This window comes from Dermochelys coriacea, chromosome 4 (genome assembly GCF_009764565.3).
Source record: "Dermochelys coriacea isolate rDerCor1 chromosome 4, rDerCor1.pri.v4, whole genome shotgun sequence".
Classification (NCBI taxonomy): domain Eukaryota; kingdom Metazoa; phylum Chordata; order Testudines; family Dermochelyidae; genus Dermochelys; species Dermochelys coriacea.
Genome location: NC_050071.1, coordinates 93,059,650 through 93,076,531, shown reverse-complemented (window position 1 = coordinate 93,076,531; position 16,882 = coordinate 93,059,650). Strand labels below are relative to the sequence as shown.

The following is a 16,882-nucleotide window of genomic DNA, read 5'->3' as shown; positions in this document are numbered from 1 at the left end:
TGGCTGCTGCCACAATCCCACTGAAGATGGGTGACCTGGCCTTGGACTGTTTTGATCTTGTTTGACATGGTTTTGAGGGGAAGAATCTAGAGGAACTTCCTTCTGCTTACACCCCAGCCACCTCTATTTGTGTGGTGCTGAAACACTGGAGAGTCAACATGGAAGGGCTTCCACTGACTGGGAGGTGAGACATAGCATGAGGGAGAGGCAGAATTCCCTTCCTCTGCAGGCACAGTGTTTCCTACATGCCCTGACAGGAACATGGGCTTTAAGAACACGGGCTTTTAATTACAATGGGAAGTCGCACAAAAATCCTGGATCCTCATCAATGGGATCACCCAACAGCATATGATTATGGAACCATTACAACACCATTGTAATTCAGGGGAACCACATTAAAAGGTTCAACCATCTCCCAGTGCCTGAAGTCAAAGCTGGGCAGTACCCATTTCAGGTATAGTGTTATGATTCCAGCCACATTTAACTTTGCCTATGAAGGGATGTTCAGACCAGTCTCACTATAGAGCTACAAAGTAGCTGGTATATTTATACAGCCCCAACGTTTACTGGACACAGACATATATCTTCACGCAAGAACAAATTTTTGCCTGGTTATCCCTTTGTGGTATTATACTATACCATTACTCTGGATAGATATGCTAAGTAATTCTATTATCCTGACTTATTCTAAATTTAAACAGAAGTTACTACCACATTTTTTGCATTCCCCAAAGTCAACAAAACTCTATTAGTTAAAATAAATAAAACCAAGATATCAATATAAGTAATGGCATTCTTGACTTTTAGCCCATTAAACAATTTTGGATTCAAATTACAGCATTTCTATAAAACAAAGACCTCTATTTAATAATACAATATGGAGCTTTAAAAGCCTCTATCGCTTTTCTGATAGAAACAAAACATAGTTCCATAAGTGCCTGTATTTTATCTTTAAGTATCGTTTTTTAAAGATTTGTATGCAGTTTTGGTATTCAGAACAATTCTGCCCTCTGCTGTTCAATTCTAAACTTGCTACAGTTAGGCCAAAAATTAGCTGGAAAGGGAAATCTCTTCCTATCTAACCATGTGAAAAAGTGGCATTTAAAGTGTACTTTTAAACTGTGCTCAGATCTGGTTTAATTTAAGTATTTCTGCAACAAAACATGAAAACATATTCTGGAATATTAAAAGAACATACTGTAAAGTGCTACCCGTGTAACAAGAGTGATTAGAAACTCCTTGAAAACCTAATAAATATCACGTTCCCTATATTAGACAATATTTTCAGTCTGAATTTCCCACCCTTTCCTCCTCTCTATTTTAAGGCTCTCTCCACTTCATTTAGTGCTATTAATGCTGACTGCACAAGAGATAGTTTAGAGCCTTAGTATAAACACTGTAATTAGGATTCCTCAATAATTAACTTTACTCCCAGGATAATTTTACCATGGGATAATTAGCAATCTCTCTGCAAAATTATACTGGAGACAAGGCATGATCATTTTACTATGAGGTAAACATGGTGAGGTTAACCAAGTGCAGGGATAGTTTTGTTGTTACTTAGCTACCTGGCGTTTAGTTATCCCACTGTAAAAGCCCCCACCTTGTCTGCAGTGAAGACTGAGCCTTAGGGTACCTCTCTACTGCACACATCTTTTGGCGGTGAGTAGAGTACATACCTGCACGGTCCCCCTGGCATGGATATAAATAGCAGTATTGCTGGTGAGGTACAGCTTAGGCAAGTAGAATCAAGACACTCCTGAAGGGTGTGAGTAAATATGTGAGCACATACACTCCTCTATCTGCCCAAGCCATGCCTCTCTGTCTACACTGCTAACAGCAGTGTAGTGTCCTGCTACCAGAGCTTCTCTCCTCTGCAGGAAAAGACTCCTCCAGCAGGGAAAGGCTCCAGGTGGAAGGAAAGGCTCTGCAAGCTTACTTGCATGCTAAATAAGTAAATATGCACTTTTATCATACTTCAAAGAAAGATATTACTTTTTAAAGAGTTTTTATGAGTTTAAAGAGACTGCATCTCTAACCCAAATTCCTGTGAGTGTAGGAAAGGAGGAGGAATGGAAGAAAAAGATACGGACCTGTTAAAATGATGACTGTCATTAATTCTGTTTTAGGCAGCCTTCATTTTATAATTGTATGCTGTATCTCCTCTAGGATAGCCATTCAGGGAAACATCTGGTTTTAAACTGTTATTATGACTTCACCCACAACTCTACAGGGAGGAACATGATCGTGTCTAGGGTATACTACAGTATTTATATTCTGTTATTAAGAAATCAAGGACTGCAAAACTGCTAGTGTATCACACAGCCTTCGACACTTTTTCATAATGAAAACAGAAAAGGAGTACTTGTGGCACCTTAGAGACTAACAAGTACTCCTTTTCTTTTTGCAAATACAGACTAACACGGCTGCTACTCTGAAACCTATAATGAAAACAGTGACCTCTGCTGTTTTGTGCAAGATATACGGTTTAGAAAAGCAATAAGCACAACTTAGAGGCTTTCTCCCTTTCTCAGTAAAACAGCAGCATAATTTTACACGAATGCACTTTCTACAAAAAAGAAAAAAGGAAATAAAAGAATGCTTGTTTCAAATATTTATATGTTGTTTAGGCAGAAAATCTGGCAATTTTGTTGTGCTTGGATCCTAGTATGGTGATTCTGTTATGAGCTGCATGAGGTGATGATCTGAGAGAACCCTAATAAAACAAAGATGCACTTACTCCTTCCCGTCATATAGTGATTTTTTTTTTAACATGGATTGCAACCCTTCCACATCTCACTCACAGCAGAGGAAGAACTGGTCCTTAATTTAAATCCACTCTGGGAATCATAAACAGTTTGTTGACAGAAGTCACAGACATAGGGGAGTTCACAGTTGATTAGTTCTTCTCCACAGAGCTTTTGCAGCCAATAGGACTCACACTATGACAGAGAAGTGCCGAACTAATCAGAAACAATTTGAGATGATTGCTAATTGTTGTGTCTGCCAAGTTTCTAAATAAATGGGAAACTAATATAACCATGGATTCTGTAGCAGCTTTCAATGATTTTGGTGTATCTGATACATACAGATTTTAAACACTATCACTGATTTGCCATCACGTTGTATCTTATAAAACTGGGACTCACAACTACTAATTCAATACAAAAATGTCACTTACTTAGGAAATAATGAAAACGATCCACTTCAGTAATAAAGGGCTTAATCTGCAGCAAGACAGATTTAGGTTAGATAGTATGAAAAACTTTCTATCTATAAGGGTAGTTAAGGTCTGGACTAGGTTTCATGGGAGCTTGTGGAATCCCTATCATTGGAGGTTTTTAAGAACAGGCTGGACAAACACCTGTTGGGATGGTCTAGGTTTACTTGCTCCTGCCTCAGTGCCGGGGGCTGGACTTGATGATCTCTCTATGTCCCTTCCAACCCTACATTTCTACGAGTCTCCTAGATTTAGGCTGCAACAGTTGGAGTTTAAATTGCATCATCTCTTGATTTGATTTTTGTAAATTAAATTACACACAGACCAAATTTTGGGCCCTGACTAAGGCCATAAGGTGGTACCACAATAATAATAATAAATATAAATAAAAGCATTGAATGAGACAAACTAATTATGATACATTTGCAATTATTGAGTCATACAATCACTGATAAACCACTGCAGCCCTGACCTCAGATAGCAGCAAGTGCCTCCTAGTGGGGGGCACATTGAGCTGCATTAACCATCCAGTTTTCCAGCAGGTCTCCCTTTCAAAGGGATGGAGGGAGATTTCAGGGGCATGAAGGAGCAGATGCTAATGGTCATAACAGGGAATGTCACTTTGCTGCAAAACAAGTCTGAGTCTGAGCTCTGATTATTATTATTTGCCTGGAGTGATACACCCTAGTTCTAGAAAAAATTCTAGGCAAATATTTTGAATTAGGGAAATAAAAGTAATTTACATGAGGATGAACTTAGTGCCTGCAATTGTATTGGAGTACAGGAGATTTCAGATTGCCATTTCTTTCATCTTCTCTTCTCCCCCCTCCACTTATTTTTTTTTCTCTCTATTTTCTTTTTTCCACTACAGTTCCTAATTTTCATTGGGTTTGTTTGATTTCTTTGTACTTGTCCACCGTAATGTTGCTGTTACTGTTATACTTGTATCCTTTTGTGCAACTCTCAAAAAACAACATAAATAAACTAAATGCTTAAATGCAAGGCATTAGGAACAAACATTACATATTTTATTAAATGAATATTAAGTTACATTAAAGATGCTAAGGCAGTTAAATACTCCACTTCCCCCTGTTCTGTCAGCCTGCTTACTAACTCCTCTGCCAAAACTTGTGCATGCTTTCAGTCATTTCATCCTGACTGCTGCCATTTCTTCCTTTCCAGTCTCCTTAAATCCTAGTTCTCTAAACTTCATCCTATTCAGAACGACTTGGCTCTTCTTTTTAACCATAACCCAAAGCAGGAAAAGCTTACCTCATTGTTGAATCTCAGTTGGGTTTCCTATGCACTAACAAACAGCAAACAGTTTGGCCAATGCCTTTTGAGTGGCTCATAAAAATCAGGACTGCTTAATACCTATCAGTTGACCAAAACCATCAGTTTGTATAAAAATAGATAAATACAATTCAGGATTATTTATGAATATTTTGGCAACATGCTTTTAAAAACAATTAGAATGCAAATAGCAATATCTCCCTTGATTTGTTGTGCTTTCTCTTTCCTTGTAACCTTTTTTTACTCTTTCTTTTCTTTCCTTCTACCTACTCTTTTTTTTCTTTCTTTCTACCTACCTTTCTTTCCTTCTACCTACCTTGCAGTAGCTTTTCCTCAATGCTGGTTAGTAATCTACTTTGACTTAAGTTTTCCATAAAATGAAACAATTGTTCCCTCTTTCCTTATCTCTCCCTCAATCCCTTTCCTCCTTCTCTTCCTCCACCCTCACCCCTTTTTTGTATTTTGTTTTCTTCCTCCTGCCCCAATATTTTCTTCGGTTTCCCTCGCTAGTCTTCCTCTGTGTCCTCATGTCTTCATTTTCATCCTTACTCCCCATCCCACCTAATCTCTCTCCCTTTCTTTTATTCTCTACTTCTCAGCCTCTCTCTCCTTTTCCTGCCCACGTTTCCTCATTGCTGATCCAATAGTTCAGCATTCATTAAAGTACCCCAGGAAAGTCCTTGGACATGTCACAAGTACAGTAATTAAAGGCAGCAGCAGCAAAGATGGTCATTTATAATCTTTTAAATCAGAGTGCTGGACAAGGGACAAAATGTGAGAGACTTCCTTGAAAATCTGGGTTGCTCTGTGGTTCATGGATGTGCAGTTTTCATATCAACTGAGCTTAAAGAAACAAATGTTCACAACTCAAATACACAAACACGTATATATGAAAAGCAGGGGAAATATTAACATAAGAAATGACCTGCTATTGTATAAAAAATTTAAGCCTTCTTATTTAATTTTATATAATCTGATGGTTTAAAATTTTATGCTGGAAATTTGATTTAAAAATGCAGTTCAGTTCAGAAGAGTTGTGCCATTACTGGTGTTAGTAGAGAGGTGCTGGTGAGCTGTAGATTCATCGACATACATTATAACCATGAACATTATTTTATTTAAGTATTATTTGTTCTAACTTCTTTACAACTAAAAGTTTATTTACAAAATTTACAGAAAACTGACCAAGACCCCGATCTGACTAATTTGGGTAGACTCGGTACCAGTTGACTTCATAGAGGGTCTATATGGCTCCTGGGTCCACCCATGAACTTAAATTACCAAAATTGGGGACCGATTTAAAACATGCTGTATTTGGGTGGAACTCCTCCAGAAGTCAATGATGTGGCACCCACTTATATCAGATCTGAATTTTGTCCAGCCTTCCGAACACATCAAACTCTGAATGCAAGGAAAATGGGGTTCTACTTTATGGTGGTTCTTTACTTCCACTTTACGTTCCACTTCAACATAGCTGCAGCAGTCAGTAACAGCTACAGTTAAGGCTGCCTGCTACCATTCTATAGGCCCTTTTCCAGTTGCCCATAACTGTTAAATGTTAACTGTTGGGGCTAAAATCTTCCACAATTTATTCTTCTCAAAGGGTCAATGTTTTTGGAACACAGGACCAAAAATAGTTCAGTCACTTCTGAGAACACAGATTGTGGGAACAAAAATAGATTTTTGCTATTCTAAATTTTTTTGCAACCGTTTTTTGAATAGCTCCAGCACTGACGTGGTAATAGCTAGAAAGTTTAAACCTGGGCCTTAGGTCAGTTATATACTTTACCGTGGTCCGGTCAAAATATATTTTAAAATTGAATTTTTAGAATGTACATTGTGAAATTTTAACAGCCTAGAGTTATTTAATAAATAATATTAATAACTTGAACATCTATAGCAATTTGCATCCAATGATTTCAGAGTGCATTAAAACATTAATTAGGGAATTTAAGCTCACAGCTCTCACATGAGGTTATTATTTATGTTATACAGATTGGGTAAACCGAGGCACAGAAAGTTTAAGTGACTCGTACGATGAGTCAACGGCAGCATCGAGAAAAGAACCCAGATCTCTTGGCTGTCAGACCCTTACTTTAACCACAAGAACAGGCTGTCCCTCACATGACATTAGATGTACTCAATTTGCTAATATCAGTCTCATTTCATTCTGGCTTTTTTTTGTTTTCACATATGACACATGACTGAGGTCACTCATATTTAACACTAGCAGCCTTATTTTAATTCCTTAATTCTAGAGTTTTAAAGAGGTAACGAATATGTTTCAGGTTTATTTTAACACCAAACATATTCCCCCACAGGGGAGGGAGCAGTGTGAAATGTAGTCTCTACTAGCATGGACAGTGCAACCTGCTCCTTTCACCCTGCACCAGCCAATGGACTGGAGAAGATAAAAAAACTTTTGCTAGAACTTCCTACCATGATTCACTTCCATCCAAGGACAATAAGTATTAGAAACATTTTATTACATTTGTTCTCTCAAGTTGTCCTGATATACATAACTGCACCATGGTTTTTACATACCAGCACGGCATGTTTCATGCTCATTTTCAGGGAACTTGTTACCCATCCAAAAGGAAAAAAATAGTACAAAAAGACAGACTCTGATTAACTGAGGCCAGCTCAGCAAGAGGAGATCTATGAATTATTACACTTCTGACCCTCACAGCAATGCAGATTCTGGGGCTTGCCAAGAACAAATTAGGCTGTCTGTATTTGTTACTCCTCCCCAGGAAAAAGTCCCTCCTAGGTGGAAGAAACAAGATGCTGTGCCAATGCTAGAGAACAACAAAAACTAAAGCTAAAGGTTCCCTTTCCAAAGTCTCATTTGGAGAGTTTCATGATTTTTCAGACTGATGATATGACCCAAATATTTTTAAAAAAATAAACATGAATTAAAAACCTGCGAAACCAAGACATTAATTTTCCTCTGAGATGTCTAGGCTTTGAATTTCCATAGCTTTGTGTCAAACAGATGCCCCCTGGTGGCCCCTTAGGGCCATACTGTGAGAAGAGCTCCTACCCGACCTGCATCTGGGACCTTTTGGGCTCTGAAGGAAGGTAGCAGTCCAAATATGACTCTCAAACACTGTGCTATCTTCCCAGTATCACTTCTATTTACACATACAACTGGCTGTCCCTCCGTGTAGGAATAAGGTACAATAGGGCACAGACTCTGGGATGCTTTCCTTCTTTCCAAAAGCATCACAAAGCTTGACACATTAACAGGTTGAAACAGAGGCAAAGACAAAGCCCAAACAATTTTCTCTGAAGCTTGCACTGGAAGCCCTTCTAGAAGATTGAAATAAAATGGTCAAACTACCCTTTGTCCTGAAGGCTACCTTCTTAACAGAACACAGTTCGTGTGGCACCAGCAATGGTAGCTTAATTTTTCAAAAGTGGGTATATTATAACCCTGGAGTGAGTGATCTGATTTTCAGAGGAGATGAGCACCCACAGCTCACAATGAAAATCAAAGGGCTTGTCTTCATCGTACAGTTACCTTGAGTTATAACTCAAGTGCTACCCCTAACTCGAGTTCCATCTACACAAAAACCCCTTATCTCCAGTGTGGTGGTGCTTTTCACTTGAGTTGGCTGGCCTTTGGAATCTCCATCATTGGAGATTTTTAAGAATAGGTTAGACAAACACCTGTCGGGGTGGTCCTGCCATGAGTGCAGGGGTCTGGACAAGATGACCTCTCTAAGTTCCCTCCAGTCCTACGATTCTAAGATTAATTTCAGGATAACTGGCTCTCCTTTTGCTTCTAACATAGTTCATAAGATGAATCAGAATACGGCCTATATAATGTTTATCAATACAATAAAACCCAGATGAGGATAAGAAAAATGAGTAAATAATTGTGTAAGAATTACAGAGAGAACAGGAGAAAACTCAACAGAAAAAGTGTCATAGGCAGGTAAACCACATTTTTGTGAATTTGTCTTATTCTATGTCCCCTTATTTCTGTCTGTGATATAAAGGATGAGTCTTTCCTAAACCTTCCATTTTTAATGTTGAACAAGCAGTCACTGACTACACACCCTTCACTTAATTATTGGTTTCTCTGCACTCGCTCTGTATATAAACAAGTAGTGTTAAGGGCTTGAGTTTACTCAAGATAGGTGTGGAGTGTTGCACATACAGTACTGGCAACCCCAACCATTCAAAAATCATGAGTCAGGCTGCAAAAATCATGAGTGGCTTAAAAATTATGGGATTTATAAAATATTAAATTGTATTTACCTTGTGGTGTTGAAATATTTTGGAGTCACATTTTCAAGCTCTCCTTCGCAGCCATAAAGAATAGAAACTTCCTTAAAGAAATGCAGGTGGCAACCTGAATCCAACAACTATGTTCTAAGAAAAACCCAAAATATTGTGAGACTTGGGGAAAAATTGTGAGAGTTGGCAACACTGCGATGCATAAATGTAAGCTGTACGGTGATGAACACGACAGGGAGTCCAGGGGACCTGATCCTCCATTAATGACAGTGCTAGTGACCACCAAGTTATTCAAGCCTAGCAGCAGGGGGAGCAGGTAGCTTGTTAAGCGCCTCATTTGCATGCTGAGGATCACACTTCACGTCAGGATTCCTCAGACTTCCCCATTCTCTTGTCTCCTTTTGTGGTTTTCTTACCCTGTACAATTTAGAGATGGGAGCGTGGCTGTCCAAGGGGCTAAGAGTTGTTTCTGATCAATGAGGACGACTACGCTCAGTGCTGAACTTCGCTTTCACCCAGGCCTAGCCTCACACTCATGCAACTACCTTGCACTCCCTACTGTGTGCTCTGCAAGGCTTCGTGGCATCGTGCCCTCAGTGTATTTTTTGTACTTGCAAGAAAAGAAACCTTCAAGACTTTTACAGTAAGTAAGACGATCTCTTTCCTCTGTGAGTGGTAAACCTGCAACTATTCAATTGCACTCCATAAATATGAACCATATGACCACCAGTAAGGAAAAGCAAAGTTGTTATAGGCTACAGCTTAGGATCACTAAGCACCAGACCTTTTAAATCCTTGCACTGTGACAGCTTAGCCTGTGAACCTCAGACTTGTTCACCAGTTGGGACATTGCCATTAACTCTCCCCTTTAACCCCACCAAAAAAGTGTTTTGCCAGTGCCTCACTAGACATGGATTAACAGACGCTCATCTCTTTCTCTGTGTCCCTTCGTTCCAGGCCCTGCCATGCTTGCCACAATCTCTCTTTTTTCCTTTTGGATTTTCTCTCCCACTCTCTCTGTTTTCTACTTTATTTATCTTTATGTTTTGCTTTTACTATTTTTGCTCTTCCTTGGTTTTTGTTCTCTCCCTGCTCTCAGCTCTCCCTCTATAGGGAGGCATTTCTGCAGAACCTCTCTATTCCATTCCAAAGACTGCCAGAGGTGCTGAATAAGAAACACTAGGGACAAGACTGCAGCCAGGAAGCTCATTTCATTGGCAGCCTCATCCAAATTAGACCCAAGAGCACCCAATGGTGGCTCTGTGGAACTGGACTGCAAGTGTCCTTTCAGCTCAGCTGAATGCCAAGGGAGCAGAAAAGAGAAACGTGGGATGTCTGGCTGCTGTCTGACCGGTACATGTACAGTGTGCCCCCCAGACAGCGACATAAGGGTGGCAGCAGGAACAGGGAGGAAAGGCAAGTGTCTTTCAAGGAGTTGTCTGCAGATGTACTCCCAAAGATGCAGTGAGCACATGATGGATCTAAGATCCCTTAGCTTTCTCTGCCCAGGCCGTCCTTACCCATACGCAAACTACGCAGCTGCATAGGGCACCAGGAAATTTGGGGCACCAACTGCCCCAGATTTCCTGGTGCCCTATGCAGCTGCGTGCTGCTCCAGTCTCCAGTCCGATCCCCCGGCCGGCTGAGTCGGCCAGGAAAGCTGCCCTCACCCCACCTCTTTCCACCCAGTCCCGCCCCCACTCCACCCCTTCCTCTGACCTACATCCCGGGGGACTGCAGCAGGGGTTGGGGGTGCCCTGCACTCACTGGGTGGTGGTACGTGGAATGAGCCGGCTCCAGCCGGCCCCGCTCTGCCAGTTCCCAGCCACACTGCTGGTGAGTGCTGGGGGGCGGTTCCCGCCTGACCCCCAAGTCCCAAGGCTGGGAGCCAGGGGAGCCAAGTGGGCTGGAGCCGAGTCACTCACTTCCCGCTGCCACCGGGTAGCAGCCCTCTCTGCTCTGCCGGCTCGTGCTGGGGATACCATCATAGGGCCTAATCACATCAGCCACACTATCAGAGGCTCCTTCACCTGCGCATCTACCAATGTGATATATGCCATCATGTGCCAGCAATGCCCCTCTGCCATGTACATTGGCCAAACTGGACAGTCTCTACGTAAAAGAATGAATGGACACAAATCAGACGTCAAGAATTATAACATTCAAAAACCAGTTGGAGAACACTTCAATCTCTCTGGTCACTCGATCACAGACCTAAGAGTGGCTATACTTCAACAAAAAAGCTTCAAAAACAGACTCCAACGAGAGACTGCTGAATTGGAATTAATTTGCAAACTGGATACAATTAACTTAGGCTTGAATAGAGACTGGGAATGGATGAGTCATTACACAAAGTAAAACTATTTCCCCATGGTATTTCTCCCTCCCACCCCACTCCCCACTGTTCCTCTGATATTCTTGTTAACTGCTGGAATTAGCCTACCTTGCTTGTCACCATGAAAGGTTTTCCTCCTTCCCCCCCACCCCCCCGCTGCTGGTGATGGCTTATCTTAAGTGATCACTCTCCTTACAGTGTGTATGATAAACCCATTGTTTCATGTTCTCTGTGTGTGTGTATGTGTGTGTATATAAATCTCTCCTCTGCTTTTTCCACCAAGTGCATCCGATGAAGTGGGCTGTAGCTCACGAAAGCTTATGCTCTAATAAATTTGTTAGTCTCTAAGGTGCCACGGGTACTCCTTTTCTTTTTGCGAATACAGACTAACACGGCTGCTACTCTGAAACCAGTTTCCCTCCTGTCTCCCACAGATCTTGGGTGTAGCTCCCCCCCGCCCCGCAGAGGCCTGGGGCCCGCCCCCCTTGGGGGGCTGCGTAGGGCACCATGATGTCTTAATTATCTTTTACCCCTCTCCTGTCTATCTCCAGAGTCTATGGATTGTATAGTGTAGGCAGGAAGTGTGTGAACAGAAGGTCCTTAATCATGAAAAGTACTCTTCTTCACTAGTATATTTTTTCTCAAAAGGAGTTTGTTACTAATTCCTTTTGGAATAAAAATGGAAAAATTAAAGAAGGTAACGTAAGTTTAAAAAACAGCTAAGAGAAAAAATAGGAAAAAATAATTCTCTGGTATATTAGAATTAGAAGTACTGTTAGTCTAGCTTCAGAAGGAAAAACTCACTAGGATACTGGCAATATGTTAATTTGTTTATTATACTGGATCAGAATGTGACATAAGAGAGATGAGTAAATCTAGCGATATTTTTCAAATCTTTAAGAAGTTTCTCATCAGAAGAAAGTAAACAAGAGGAAGGGGGATCCTATTTGTTTGAGTAAATACATAGTTCAACAAGTCAAAAATAATCTTGATTGATTCTTAAGTATTATCCTGGACTTCCAAATGAATACTTTGGTTCCCTTTTAATTACAGATTACTGGATAGTTACAGAGTTCTATAAAGAGAAGCCATACTTAGACATTTAGTCTTTAGCCACAGAATGAAATCCAGCAACAATGCACATGCTCAGGACTTGCATACGGCACCTGGTAAATGATGAAACGAGTATAGGAAACTATGTGTCTGACTCAGAACTCCAAAACAAGACACCGTCCAATTCCCCTCCTGTAAATAAAGCCCTTGTGACTGAAAGTTTGGCATGAAAGAAAATATACTTATAAAAACATAAAGTGAAAAGCAACTCAACTTATACAATACTAACTGACATGCATGATCTTAAATAGCACACTTCTCAGATTCCATGTAATATAGGTCAGTTATGTTAATCTTCCACACAAGTTAGAGCAGACTGCCATTCTGACTTTACAAAACTCATATACATCTTAGGCAACTTGACAATTACACTAGGAAGTGACAGCCTTAGAAATGGTTAAACACAAAAACAACAGGAAGCAGTGCTGAGCAGGAAGTGCAACTTAAATGTATTCTTTTTTTCATGAAACAGGTAAATAAATGAATAAATACAATATGCAAGATGCTCATAATGTTAGAGCTGCCTCTGGAAGAATTAAAATGGCTCTAATGTAACGAAAACTACAGCATATGTTTCCTCAGCCTTCTCCTACTAGATATTTCTCAAGATGTTTTACAAGGCAATTAAATAAACAACAATGATGTCTTTGAGTCCCAATGGCTTCTTTAAGTAGTTTTGCTTGTGATGTATTATTGGACTACCATATTATAGCAAAGTTTCCAGGAAAAATGCTAAAACATTTTACTAACTGAATAGTGAAATAGCATGCAAACCTTATTAAACATAGGTGTTACTGACACTCTAGGGATGTTAGTGGTTCCTGACATTTCATAACACATTCCAATAAAGCAAGAGACACAATTGCAATACCCCAACAGGCAAAACACAATTGCATGTTTAAAACAGAGAAATAGTCTGGCGGTAGAGGGATGTACTACCATATGGGGATCAGAGTTTGCAATTTAACTTTAGCCGCTTGGGAAAGTTTCAGGAACAACACTGGTGGGCTCCAAGGGAGTTTGTGGAATCCCATCACTAGAGGTTTTTAAGAACAGGTTGGACAAACACCTGTCAGGGATGGTCTAGGTTTACTTGGTCCTGCCTCAATGCAGTGAGCTGGACTTGATGGCTTCTTGAGATCCCTTCCAGCCCTACATTTCTATGATTCTGTGACATTAACCAGTCTGATACACTTTCTTAGACAGTTTGTAACAGTAGAAGGAAAGAGAAAAGATACATGTAAGTAGGTTTTGAGGTTGAAGTCATACAGAGGAGTAAATAGTTACACTTGAAGAAAAAGAAATGGTGCTGGAAGATCTTGCTGTTGATATGACACCATGCCCATTAGTTATACTATTGTTAGGTGAAGCAGTAAAAGCTGATGCTGTTTCACTAAATATAAAGGCTAGTTTTAAATGTTCAAACATGATCAGACCCTCTCGCACCCAAAGAGGAATGATTTTTAACTTGTCCATATTTCATTACGATATATAATTATTCTATGTGCTTGTATAAGCCACGTGCCAATATGCATACTACCACTCCACTCTCCCCTGTTTTAAACTGGGTACACCATATACCCAGGTTTGTCGACAGAAAAATGCCAGCATGATTACAGTCCTACTTTAATTAATCAAGCCCTAAAATGTTATTAAAACAGATGAGAATAAATACTGTAATAAGTCCACCAAGAGATCTGTCTATTCAGACAGCAGAGTTACATGTATCATGGATGAATTTCTCTGAACAATCCGTTATATCTAATTTCAAGAATGAGGTTAGAACATCCTTAAAAGGCCATTCTTTTGGAAACCTATCATCTATCTCTAGACAATGTTTAATGGGTAAATATATTAAGTTAACTCAAGCATAGCTGCTGGAATTAGGGGTGCTGGAGGTGCTGCTGCTGCACCCCCTGGCTTGAAGTGGTTTCCATTAAATACAGGGTTTACCATTTACCTCAACACCTCCACTATACAAATTGTTCCAGCACCTCTGAACTCAAGTCTTCACATTCCTGTTCTAGTGAAGTCAATATTTTATCCTTTTGGTTCCATGTCTAATAACTGCATTTCAGATATCAAAGCAATACACATAAATAACTTCAGGAAAACAAAACTATATGTCAAGATTTCCAGAGCATGTCTTGACAAAACATCCATGCAGTAATTCAACAGGAACACATTTTACGACAGCACCAGAAGTCTGACCGAATTTTTAACGTTTTGAAATAGTTTGTGACTTTTTGCATTTCATTTCTCCCAAGATAGAGGAAAGGGGAGGAGAGAGGGCTATAATTTTACATGTTTGCTGTTTTGACAATTAGAACAATTCAATTTCTATTACCAGAGCAGTATTGTTATGGGCCTTGCTTGCAATAAAACCTTCATACTAAATCTCTGTGCACTTTATGAATTTCACTACATCTTTACATAAAAAATCCTCAGGTTCCTTTAATAATACCAGAAAATAGTTCCAGCTTTCTGCAGCTGCAGAAGTTTGCCCTCCCTAGAGATCTGCAATGGTGCAACTCATGCTTCCAATCAAAACAGTGACATAGTGGATATGATTTACAGTCTAGAGGGGTTTGATTGGGGAATAGTACACTACTGAGCAAATATTAAACAACTATAGAGAATTTTTAACGTGTAGTCCTTTCTATCTTCGCAACAAAACAAGCCAAAATCAATTTCCTGCCCAAAAGCTAAGGGAAATGGGAACTTGTATTTAAGGTTTCTTTTCCTCTGTTGTCGAGGTTTCAACCAGCAACTTTCACCCATAACTGAGACTGGCTCCTTAAACAACTTTAGCCTTATAATTTTAAATAGAAACCATCTGCACTTTTACACCAAAGGCAACGCAACACTTAGATTGTAACAAGGAACAATATTTATAAGGTCAGCATCAGACTAAAACTGTCTCTCAGGTAGATCTGGCAGAGTTTTCCTAACTGAATTCCTGGGGATTAACTAATGAAGGGAGCAATCAGAAAAGTGAAAGATTTATTTTGAAAGAATCAATTTGGTATGAAGATGACATTTCAATTTCTGCATGCAAGCAGAATATCTTTCTAGACTATTCTTTTCTGTCAGTACTAAGAGCATCAACTCTTTTGTGATTACTTTCGGTTGTTTGCATTAGATTTTCCTAAAGAAGAGCAAATTTGGAAACTATGTACAAAGTCTTCATAACTTTGATTGTCTAGAACTAAAAAAAGTTTAGAATGGTTTAGACTACAAGTACGTACTCAAGAATGGCAATGTGTGAATAGTCTAATTTACTGTAATAATATTGCTTTCAGCTCTCGGTATCTGGTAAAGTTTTAGCATCTTAATTTTGATAAGTGTTCCAACCTACTTTGTTTTTTGAATAGCTATCTAGCTACATACATTTGCATTTTGTGAAAGTGAACTCAGTTGTCTTTAACAAAATATATATGTACATAAAAAGAGCATAAATTGTGTATTTTAACATTGGCTTTATGGACTTCTGCCACTTTCATCTGACTGGAAAAGTGGAAAAATTATAGCAGCCTAAAGGTCAATATTACAAAACCGTCTCACGTATTCATGCATGGCGATTTAAAAAAAAACCTGAAATGCTGTTAGCTATGAGAAAACCACAATGATGCTGTAGTGATTCACCACTTGACAGAGATTTCAAGCCACAAATACAAACTGTACATGAAGTCTTTATGAATTGCAGAGTCTAACTATCAAGGGATATGTCTATCAGTGAAATATTAGCAATTGTCACTATTCCTCATTATAAAATTGCAGAGAAATATCCGGTGAAGAAAGAAGCAATATTGAAACTGTTAGTTGCAATTCTAAGTGTAAATATATGGTTAGAATCTAGTATTATCACATGTGTTACAAATTAAGTAGAAAGCCTGGGGCTATTTGTCTGGTCTACATTTAATCTGAAGTTCCTTTTATTCTTTTTTCTAAGAAACGAATTTTTAAAAAGATTTTCAGATTTTCCACCTATTTTTCTAACTCTCATGAAGCAGAATCCAATTTCTCCTATAGAATTATTTTTGTTTAGATTTTAGTTTTCAGAGATGAAGCATAGATCATGAGTCTATTTCAGTTATAGAGTTAAAACACATCTGCATTTATGGAGTTAATTGTCATCTTTTTAATTTTACTCAGACTTTTTTTTTTTTTTTAAGAAAAGCCTAATGAAAACCATGTTTATATGCTCAAAGGCACAGAGGAAATTCATTACTCTGAGGAATAACACACTCCATAAGTTAAATGAAAGTAATCTTATTTATGACAGGAAGAGGCCTTCACTAGACTGAACTCCACCACACTTGGACTGATACTAGCAGTTTGAAAGAAGCTGCAAATTCAGGAACCAGTTTCAAATGGAAACCTCATCACAGCAATAAACACACTTGCAGTTTAGTTTTGAAAACATTCAAAATCCTAAGAAGAGGACATATCCTGCTGTTATAGTCACTAAGCAAATTTACCAAAATATGCATATCAGCCAAAAACAACAATGAAATGGTAAGAATGTAATCATTTCTTCCCCCACTTTAACATAAACTTCTCTGTGTTCTACAGGCTCCTTATGTTAGTATTCACAATGACACATACCTGTGTTGACAGCCAAGCTTCCTCATTATCAGTTGGTCATTAGTACTAAGTCTAGTACCATTGCTGGG

General features: G+C 39.2%; 1 protein-coding gene across 3 annotated transcripts in view; it reads right to left on the bottom strand.

Moving 5' to 3' along the window:
- Positions 1-16,882, bottom strand: part of SCFD2 (sec1 family domain containing 2) — a 314,978-nt gene that overhangs the window by 79,313 nt on the left and 218,783 nt on the right. Inside the window, exons 6-7 of one of the 3 annotated variants that reach the window (XR_006281078.1) lie at positions 4,826-8,893; positions 4,184-4,784 (exon numbers count right to left, since the gene is read on the bottom strand). The exons of 1 other annotated variant lie outside the window; for it this stretch is intronic. Coding sequence is in view for 1 of the 2 variants with exons in the window: in XM_043513828.1 (XP_043369763.1) it covers positions 8,805-8,893 (89 nt within the window). In the remaining variant the exon portion in view is untranslated. Of the gene's footprint in view, positions 1-4,183; positions 8,894-16,882 lie in introns of those variants that run through there. One more of the 3 variants, XM_043513828.1, reaches the window with a different exon arrangement.